The sequence below is a fragment of the Schistosoma mansoni genome, chromosome W, assembly GCF_000237925.1.
Source record: "Schistosoma mansoni strain Puerto Rico chromosome W, complete genome".
In the NCBI taxonomy this organism is placed as follows: domain Eukaryota; kingdom Metazoa; phylum Platyhelminthes; class Trematoda; order Strigeidida; family Schistosomatidae; genus Schistosoma; species Schistosoma mansoni.
Genome location: NC_031502.1, coordinates 18,557,572 through 18,568,537, shown reverse-complemented (window position 1 = coordinate 18,568,537; position 10,966 = coordinate 18,557,572). Strand labels below are relative to the sequence as shown.

At 36.3% G+C, this 10,966-nt stretch overlaps 1 protein-coding gene across 1 annotated transcript; it reads left to right on the top strand.

The window, feature by feature from the left end:
- Positions 1-3,188: 3,188 nt before the first annotated feature.
- Positions 3,189-10,052, top strand: Smp_011980 (hypothetical protein). Its single transcript, XM_018788855.1, has 5 exons — positions 3,189-3,284; positions 3,318-3,760; positions 6,547-6,700; positions 6,842-7,064; positions 8,654-10,052. Exons 2-5 carry the CDS (start codon positions 3,434-3,436, stop codon positions 9,879-9,881), a joined length of 1,932 nt encoding a protein of 643 aa, XP_018654356.1. The 5' UTR covers positions 3,189-3,284; positions 3,318-3,433; the 3' UTR covers positions 9,882-10,052.
- The last annotated feature ends 914 nt before the right edge of the window (positions 10,053-10,966 follow it).

The following is a 10,966-nucleotide window of genomic DNA, read 5'->3' as shown; positions in this document are numbered from 1 at the left end:
AAGGATGAGAAGCAGAGCACATAATATTCATGGAGGAGTAGTTAAGGTATAACTACTTAGTCTATTCTTCTGTTATTAAGGTACCTATTAAGCAACAGCATTCTAATATGCTAAAGAAAATAAGTGTAAACAAGGTATGAGTGGATAAGAAATTATATAAATGAAGGTGGTTCAGAAAGAAGCTGAAAGTATGGGATTATGTGTAATTATAAAACATACTGCTGAAATCAGTATTCTGATACACAAATGGCTGTCTTTCTTCTTTGTCGAAGCTATTTGAGCCTTTTTTGGAATTTATGGAATCTTAAGCAGGCTTCGTTTATAGCAAATTGTCTACTTTGCTTGTAATAGGATTTCTCGGTAGGAAGAGGAACCAATTCAGCTTTTCCAAGACGATTTAAAAAGGTATTTTGCATAGATAAGTCAGCATCAATACCATTGGTTCATTATCATACAATAACAGAGACGTAAATTCTAATATTTGATTTGAAGGCAGAGGACGATTGAAAGAGCCAAGGTTCACTCAATTTAAACAGACTTCGTTCTTTCATGTAAACCATAAAGCCCAGTAAAGTAAGTGGTATTGAATCGTACCAAACTAAAAAATGTGCTGAATTAAAATGATCAGAATTTAATTCAATTCAGGCTAATCACGTGTTCTTGATCTTAGATGTGAAGTCTTGTAGAGTAAACACTGGGAGGGAAGCTCGTGCGAGCCTAATTTAGAGTAATATACATTAAAATTTGCCAATAAGTGCCAACTACTTGAGAACCAAATAACGTATCTTCAACGTCTACTTGCGAAGACTGTGAGAAGTTCATTGCTAATTATCTGAAATTACATAGCAATGAAATCAGAGAGTAAAAGTAACTTTTAACAACGATCAAATAATAAAAGCACAGTAGAATAAGTTTGAGGGATACAAAGCAGTGATTACGCGTGTTCTTTTTAGAATTTAAGATACGAGACAGTAAAAGTTCATGAAATAACAATATCTTCTAATGAGACACTTTGAATTGTTTTTATATTGTTTTGTGTTACAGGCAGTATGGGATGCCAAAGTATTGAAAAAGGTAATTAGATAATTCAGTGATGAACTACTTTCGTCATTAAAGTCAAGCAATTTATTAATTCTCCAAATTACATGTCCAGATTACTTTGTAGGCTGATCGTCACTCTAATTCCTTCAAACTTACTGGTCAACCGGACATTTTAAATAGTTTGCGAGTTATAGGGATTGTTGATGGCGTTTAACGAAAAATCTTTCTGCAGTCTTGTTTTTCTACTTCCGTCAATACAGCGGTCATGTTTTTCGGTAGCAATTAGCTAGTTAGCGACTGTTAAACAGTTACAGTTAACTGTAGCAGTCATCAGAATTCGGTTCAAGCCACAGAGCTGAAAAACGAGTCTTGCTTCAGGTCATTACATAGAAACACACTTCGGTTAAACCTAAACATTAGGTCTAGCCAAAGAAGGTGAACCGAAAAGTGACTACACAAGTCCTGAATAAAAAAGCAACAAAAATCAAGCATAGGATGGTTATACCATCAAACAGGGCATAGTAGACGAATGTTTAAAACATTCTGTTTCACATATGGCCACGAAGTTTGAAACAAACACCTGATTAATCAAAAATCCATTTTTTGTTGGACTTTGAATAATATTTCGAAAGAATTTACCACCCATCAATTTAAAAACCACCCTGTCATGTCCTTGAACTTTTACACGTGTCGAGATGTTACAAATATTCAGGGCCTAAAAACTCTGCTGTGCGTGACACTCTTATTACAAAGGCTCTTAAACTCAGTCAGGTCGAAAGCCAGGAAACAATGGCTTAGAATATATATTAGGTAGATGGTCTATACGTAGGAGAGTATTTACCATTTCAAACATTTCTATCTGCTGGTGACATTACGATATCATACACATTTCATCTAGTACAAAGACATGGCGTCGGTTTTACATCAGAGGGTATTTTGATAAATGACAGGAAATATATGACGCTTCATTCCATGCCTTTAATACACAGAGGCGTAGTTATATGTTTTAAAGCTAATATAACTTATACATCAGTATGCAAACCAAAGACGCGGTATTCGAAAAACGATGTAGCGTACGAAGCCCATAGTCAGGGTTTCAGGAAATCTATTATCTCATTAGGCAAACTTCGTATCGTGTGCGTGTAACTTCACTGTATTTATCAAAGCTATAATTTGACTAGAAATTAAAATAGTTCTAAAATCATATTCCACAAACGAGAAGATGCTTTACCTCAGGTCCCACAGTTATTCTTTGTAGAGTTCTGGAAAAACAAAAGTAGCGGTGAAAAATCCCTTAAACCGATAGTTCTGTAAGCATTCTAAATTGATGCTGATCGCATTAGTTTTAATGAACTCACCTAACTGAAGGCGCTTGGGCACGTATCCGCATCAAATCACGAATGAGTACGTTGAGCTTCAAACGTCCTACGACCACTTGACAGCCTATATTAATCACTTCTCGATCTGACCATACCGCAGCACGTTGTTGAGGCTCCATCCGTCGACTCTTTCAAAAGAAAGTTGGATCGACTGAGAGACCATCAGTGCCAGGGCTAATATAGGCCATCAAGCCCTCTGCCCTATCCAAACTAAAACTAAAACTGGATAGATCGATAGTCTATCAAATGTATCTTCGAACCTCTCAGCTTCTGACTTTAGATTTGACTGTGTTGATATACCTCAATTATAAAGTGGTGCGTGTAAAGGCGTTTTCAAATTCCGAATACATGTGGCAACATTACACCTATATCTTGTACTATTCATTAAAACTAACGATGTTCACTAGGTACAAGACAACTTATTTTAGTGAGTTTCTCACCACTACATTTTTTTCGAAAACCTGTAATTATTTGGTGTATTATAACTTCAACAGATTGTTTCTAAAGGGACTAAGACTTTGTCTAATTTATATAATAAAATAGGCAAATTCTTACAGTACAAAGTAGTGTCATATGAATTGCAACTTGTAAGTTGATATAGAAATTACGAGCCATCTAAATGAAATCTATCTAGTTACATAACCTGTCAAATAAAACAAGGGCAGCCTCTGTTGAAGCTAGATGACGTATCAATACTTCTCCTCAGTTTTTCAGTGTCTTGAATGTCATTGATAGTGGACATCGAATAGCGCGGCTTTAGGATGTGTTGCGTCTGAAGCATTTGAAATCCTCACGGTTTCAGCTATCAGGTTGTCTGGACATTATAATTTTGCTATTTGCTCTCGATCTCTTTCGTCATTGAATGTAAGCAAAATTGTCTGGTTACTTAGTCGTCAGCTTACTTCACTCTCTTGTTTTCCTTTCCAAATTTTCTCACTGTTCACTCCTGCAAACGTACGTTCGCACCAGACGTGAACATACCGGAGGCTTGAAGTCGCACGTATTCTGGTCACATGTTGAAGCAGAAAGAAGATGTACTTCTCATGGTTAAGCACGTACGGTATAAGAAAGTGGATGGGACCCTGTATGTTAATTCAGGAAGAGTGGCTTGGCGTAACCAAACATCTGATAGTTTTCGTATCAGTGCAAAATTCGAAGATATTAGAATACAGCGTATTAGTCCGGACCAAAAAGAAAAAGTTCAGCTCCAGTTATTAATGCATAGTGGGGAGTCTTTCACATTCCAGTTTTCGGATCCTGGAGGCAGAGAGAAACAGCTTGAAATGCGTAACAACGTGAAGGCAATGTTACAAAATTTGCTACCCAAATTTAAAGACAAGGTTCGTTTGATTGCAGTCGTGTTTGCTTTTTCTAGACCCTAATATAACAGAATAAGTTGATTCAATAACCATGGTTACTCAATTTCCCGTTACATGTTAGTTGGTTTATTAAAGACCCGACAGTTCATATCAGATATAGGTTTCACCATTTTGAACATTGTAAAGGCCAATCTCACTACTACGAAAATAGTGTGTCAGTAAGTAATGTGATTGAATCGTGGGAATCTTTGCTGTCAGTTAATGATTAGTTAAAGAGTACGTTATTTTAGCACTAGAATCACTTTGTTTCACATAAAGTTAATTTAAAGTCTGGAGGTTAAGGAATCCAAATAGTATATTTCACTATGGTACAATTGGAGTTTTTCAAAGGATTCACCAGATATATCCTAGTCGCTTGCTTTGGATTTGAAATGTGTAAACAGAATGTAATTATTAAAAGGATCAATTACTTTTTCAATCATTCTGTTGTTTCTAGTATAAACTAAATAGCAAGTATCAAGTAACTCACCGAATCAGCCTTAAGTTGCTAGATTCTTCATTTCCTTTTCCGTGAATGCTCTCGCTGTCAGCATTAGTAATATTAATATATGAACGAACTCATTTAGTCCTAACTGCTTTTCACTAATCACGGCTAAAAACCATTACAGCCAGTAAATAGCGTATTTACAAATTACTGATTCTTTGCTAGGCTAATAAAGGACCTCTACAACACAATGTGAACCGCCATTCATGTCGAATCATCGATTTCAGCTACTCATCTCATAAGAAACACCCATCAACTGTATGCTGTAAACTTCACCAGTGGTCTACAATTTCACATAATGGTTCTACTTCCTAGGACATATTGTGGTTTATCTAAATGCTAGGTCCAGTGTATCTGTACGTACTAAGCACATCTTCGTGTCGTCTTATTCATCTGATAGTAAGTCTACATCAATTTGCTGAAATCTTTATTCTAAACTTCAGAATTCTTCAAAAGTCGTAATGCCTAGAAACATGAGTCTGAACAATTGAAGAATGTTTTTTCACCTAACTCCACTGGCCGTTTGATATGCGTACAGTAGTATAGAACAATTCACTCCTAAGACCGGCTGATTTGTCCGTATATGTGTTGGTTCTTTTTAAAACAGATCGTTAGGGTTTGCTGTGCAACGCGTCGCTTTAAAAGTTTCTTAATGAGAAGTTGGAGAACTACCAACAATAATTTTCGCAAGGTGAACTGGACCGAAAATCCTTAGAGTTCTGCATAAAAGCGAGTCAGGCCGACATTCGCACGTGTAAGTTGATTGGTGTTCCCGATCGTCAGTAAATTTTACTTGTTGACTACACAACATCCGGTAATCCTGTTTCACCGCGTACATAGTTAACTGCTTAACTAAAAAACAAACCACGTAACAGTACTGTTACAAAGTTATCGTAACTCCTGTCTAAATGCACTGTGTTTCTTCATCTGGTTTCAAGACATAATTTTGTTGTTCTATTCCATATGTGCGAACAAAACTCCAAGATTATTTTAGGTTAATTCGTCGTGAGCTTCGTGTAAAATGAAGGCTAGTGCCCTTTAGTTCATATTGTTTATAAAGGTTCAGTAGATTAAACCGTTTCACGTCTTGAAATAAAACTGGCGGATCATTATACCACTTCTTAAGTGGGATATTGGTTGATTTTTGGGCAATCTGATCGGATAGTCCAAGTAATTGTGGTACAACAGGACACCAAAAACGTATATGTCACACAAGTAAGAAAATGGTGTTGTGAAAAAGTTTTTCTCCGGAGAAAAAATCCTCACAACCCCCTTGTTCTCTTCCCATAGATGTTTCTAGGATGTCATTTATAGCAAAGTGGTGGAAAGTAATTTCAGTCAGTCGATCTGTCATAATCATTCACATACTGACCACTTACATTTCACTATAACTCGAGGTATGATGATCCAGGTCTCAAAACATCATGGAAATTCGTTTTCACCAATTTTCTTACCCCTTCTCATCATTTTTTACTAATGCAATTTCATTTTCATAGTTCGCTGTCAGTATGATGCTACTGTGATCAAGGGTCAGTGATAATGATTCTAAACTTCTGAAAGTCATCTAACCTGTTAGACACAGAAACTCTGATTATTCAGTCGGTATGTATGATTATGAAGTATCGATCTGAAATAGTTCTAGATCGTAGACTTAAGTTATAATCATACTACGACTGAGATGACTGTTTCGTATTTTGTCTATTTAAAGTAACGGACTATTCCGGCTTACTTTGCCTCCTAAAACTGAAGCTGTCTTTTCAGAGCAAGTCTTTTAATCTAAGTTAAATGAAACGATCTGATAAGAATTAGTGACTGGAGACCTTAATTGACATGGTTCAGAATAATGGTTCACCATAGCGTGTATCAATTCGTTCCTCACGTTCAAAATCGTATCTTATTTCTTGTCATTTATCGTCCCTCTATCACATGTATTATTCTTAATTATTGTAAGTATTTTTCTGTTTACGCTGCATTACTCTCTGTGCTATTTTTGAAGTGTTTTCGATTGCATAGTTAGGCGTGTGGTTCTTTATTATGTTATCTATCCGTTTATCACACTGACAATTCTAGTTTTTACGGACTCAGTACAACTCGTCGAATATTCAAAACATATCCGTTGCAGTTCAGCTTTATTTTCCACAGATATTCAGTTTTCTCATCATTCAAACAACTCATTTCAGTGTGTTTAATTAGTTACTACCAAGTCGTTTACGTTTTAAACATGCTTTTCAACCGGACACTTACATACTTTCTTGTTCTCTAGGCTCAAGCCGAATTAAAGGAAAAATTTCGACTCCTTGAATCAAACCCTGAGATTCTGGCCTTATACAAAGAATTGGTTGTTAGTGGTATACTTAGCTCTGAAGAGTTTTGGGCTCGGCCAGAATTCTCTCATAATAATTTTAATTCATCACAGTGTCTGAATAATTCCACAGCTAATAACAAAGCTTCTGGGACTACTGGAACCTCAGAAGCAGCCCCTAACAGTACAAATATGTTATCTCAAAATAATCCGTCAAATGGTCCTACTAGTCAGATTTCACGAAGTTTTCAGTTAGACGACCGACCTCAAGTTATTGGAGTCCCAAGTTGTCTTTTGAGCGATATCAAGCCTGAAGCAGATGGTGCCAATGGAATAAAATACAACCTTACTCACGAGACAATCAATGCAATATTCCGAGCCTATCCTACTGTACGTGATAAACATCGGGAAATGGTCCCTGATAAATTATCTGAAGCTGACTTCTGGATAAAGTTTTTTCAGTCTCATTATTTTCACCGGTAAGTTTTTGTTCTTGATAAACTTATTCTTAACTCTTTAAATATCGAGTCAGCAGTAATGTATTTATTTTCAATGATTTATTTACTTAAAAGTCAATAAAACTAATAAGATGTATTGTTTAACACGAGTTGTATTTATTAACGCCGATTGATACGTTTAAAAACAATCAGTTGTCATCCAGTTTAAAAACACTTCGTTGACGTAAGTAACTTTAAATGATCTAAAGACGTTATATATATAGGCTGAACAAGTTTCATGTATGTGAAAAACTAGTATTCATTTCAGTAACTACTCCAATTTGCACAATAAACTTCACTTTTCTGAAAATAAATTTGTACATGCAATAGATGAGTTTATTTGTTAATCTTGTAACGAGATTTTGTTATATCTCTCCTCATATTCAAACATGAATCAGAAGATAGTCTAAGTTGCTACTTTCATTAGCATCATACGAAATGACACAACAAAAAACACTGCATTTATGTGTAGTGGTAGGGCTAACGCATAAGAATGATTTGGGAAGAAGCCATAGCTGAGTACGGTTACTGCCATCGATAAATCTAAAACACCGTTATGGCTATGTCATTGTTACCATTCCATTTAATAATTCATTGTATTATCTTCCACAACTGAAGAGTAGAATAGAAACCTTTTAGTAATATAACACACCCATCACTGTCCCACTCATGATGTTGGTGCACTGCAAACAAAATTCGTGTAATTGTATGTAACCGAAACTACCACTCATAGTATTTTTCAGTGTCAATGTCAGCTGTTGTGAGATGTTTATCAACCATCTTTTTTTAGTGATATCCTCATTGACTATTGTTCTGATTCGGTTTGGGCACCCGGGCAGTATTACAGCCCTTACATAAATGAGATTTGTGTGGTGCATATGTATCTGGTGCCCCTCTGTCTTCTTGGTCTGTTTTTATGGCAAACTGATTACTTCGGTAAGCAAAATATAGATAGAACAATCACTAGATTTTTTTCTTTTCGAAAACGCCCTGCTTTCGGCACATCAGTGTTCAAGCACTAACACTACGTTATTCCTAATACTAATAAGATGTAAATGACCTATGGCAAAATGTAAGGTGTTTGTGTTTTTACTGCTCGTTGATCAACATTCCTGACGGGAAAATATAAAACAAATCTCACTTTACACAGTTCAACTAGGATACCATTTAAAATGCTAGCCTGACAACTTTACATATTTATCTTACTAGATCAGTCTACATTTGGCTTTCGACTTCTGTGGACCATGGCTTTCAAATTATCTGTATTTTGTGACCACCCTAGTAACGGGGTTTATAATATCAGTTGACAAGTTTTAGTGATGATGAATCGATAATATTTTACTAGTACAATCTTTGTCATTTGGAATTTAATATGTTATTCCTAGTGCTTTACCTGTGGTTGTGAGATAGTTCACTTCTCATTTTTCGAACGTAGCTAATATGGTGAGGCTCACTCGCCAAATTTCACTTTGAACAGCAGTTAAGTTGTAAAACATGGATACGGTTTTTCATTTTATCACTTCTGTTACTATTATAAATGTGAGTGCTAATGAATACTTCCATTTATTTAGTGACCGCGTTCATCTTCCGAAAAATGATATATTTGCTGATTGTGCTGGTATTGACGACAAACTTTTACTCAGTGATATACGGAAATCAAGAGTCAACCGGAATAATTTCCATCTTGATTTACCTAATCTTACCGATTACGATATAGGACAAGGTTATGGGACTGACCAAATACCCGGTCCGACAAAACAAAAATCAGCTGACTCAGATCAGAGTGCAGATAATACATTGAATGAATCAGTAATCCCGAGCAATTTATCTGCAAATCAGTTGTTACTTCGTCGTTTCAACAATCATTCGATACTTGTTTTGAAATCTCTTAGTTCAAATGACGCATCTTCATCAACTAATAATGTATCTCAAAATCCGAAAGATGTGCTTAACTCCTGTCCGTTAAAAGACCGCGTGTACGTTAAAGAACTGGTAGAAGATCAAAATCCTGCAGAAATCCAGTTAGACCTAACTTGTGTAACTGACTATTTAGAGGGTCCTACCCCTAGTATAGCTGGTAAAGCTACAAAGTTAATGGATCCATTATCAGTTACCCGGCAAACAGATACTTCTTATGGATTACAACTAGAGCAGTCAGTAAAGAGATGTAAGAATATGATGGTAGCTGCTTATCACATGGGGAAAAAGCCAGGTGTATCACTTTTAACTGCACTTGAATCTCAACAAGCATTGGCAGATGTCTCACCTGGTGGTTGCCTCATCGGTGGGAAACTTAATGAACGTTCGAAACCATGCGACTTAAATAGTGATCAATCATCTTTACGTTTGTTTGAGCCAGGAAGAAACAATCGTATTTCGAACTCTCCGAAAGTGTCTGATGAACACCATGCTAATGACGATGTCAATCGTGGCCCGCCACTACTCACACCAGAACAGGTTAAAGATTTGTCACTTTTATATTCTAGTGCCGCTGAACTCTTAAGACATTTCTGGGCATGTTTCCCTGTAACAACCCCACAGCTAGCTGATAAGTTAGATCGTGTTGCTGCCAGTCTTACTCGTTTTCGTACAACCAAGGTGATCCACTTCGCCGCTGGTGTTGATCCGTCTTTGATGACTAAGTCAGACACATATTCTTCTGATTCATCCGAACATCTACCTAACACAGGAAATTCTGGGCCTATTTCTTACCGTTCAAGTGTGACTAGTCACCTGGAATCGATGCTGGACTCCGCTCAAAAGAAGTATTCTGAATGGAAAACTCGGCATTCGCAATAATGTAAATATCTGTACAGATCGAATTTTTCGGGATTTTGCTTCGCGATTTTCTGTCTCCATTCCTGGTAATTCATTACTCTAAATAATTACTGTTTCGTGGCATTATGCTGAACTGTATATATTTACTCTCCGGATGTTATTTGAACAATTCATTGACAGATTTTTCGTAACAACTTTTATATCCTTTTGTTTTTTGACGGTCCTTTAATTAACTCGGGTAATGTGAATCGTGAAAATAGGTTAAGGGTCAAGTAAATAAACTTCCTTCGGTTCCACCAAAATGAAAGTAGATTTTGAGACGTAATCGCCTCAGTTAAGCATCTTCATATCAAAGTGAGAAATAGTAACGATCTCCTACTATTTTATAGATTCGCAAACTATATTGGTTGCAAGTATTGAATGTTATGAAGCGTACTACGATATCCTTAGGTTATTAAATCAAATCTGAATAAAATCTTATCTATGTATCAAGGGAATTTTGCATATTGTAGGTGTCACCAGAAGTAACTCAATGTCAAACTTTCTTCTTCAGACACTTATCTTATTAGCGCTAACAAACAAGGTTATTATACGTAGGGTTTGGGGTATAAATATCAAGATAAGGTCAAGCAATGACCTAACTTTAATCCGTTACTACATAAGGAAATATGGTGTTCAAATCTTCAGATAGCCCAGATTATGGACGGTTGTTTCTTATTATTATCAAGATATTTCGTAGTGAATAAAATATCTAATTATCTTGCTGGTTTTTATATAGAGTATTTAAACAAGTTTAAATCAAGGTATACCGCAGCACATTCCGAAGTGTAAAGAATAATGTACGTAATCACTAAAAAAGCCCATTTAGTTAAAGCGGGTACTTAAACTTGTATTTACCTGCATTTTAATAGTGAGGTTAGACACAGGGTATTAGGGAATGATGGCGAATCAGTTGATGAGGTTGTGGATCTTCATCGACTGAGATGGTTGGGCCACATGTTACGTATGCCTGAACACCGATTACCACGACGCGATATGCTGACTAGTATAGGGGATGGTTGGAAGAGAGTTAGGGGTGGCCAAACCAAAACATGGCATCAGAGCTT

What these genes read in the sequence shown, in the direction of transcription:
- Smp_011980 (XM_018788855.1), top strand. Translation starts at nt 3,434, where the DNA reads ATGTTGAAGCAGAAAGAAGATGTACTTCTCATGGTTAAGCACGTACGG. An exon ending in TACCCAAATTTAAAGACAAG is followed by an intron (nt 3,761 to 6,546) that starts GTTCGTTTGATT and finishes CTTGTTCTCTAG; the next exon opens with GCTCAAGCCGAATTAAAGGA. An exon ending in CAGTCTCATTATTTTCACCG is followed by an intron (nt 7,065 to 8,653) that starts GTAAGTTTTTGT and finishes CCATTTATTTAG; the next exon opens with TGACCGCGTTCATCTTCCGA.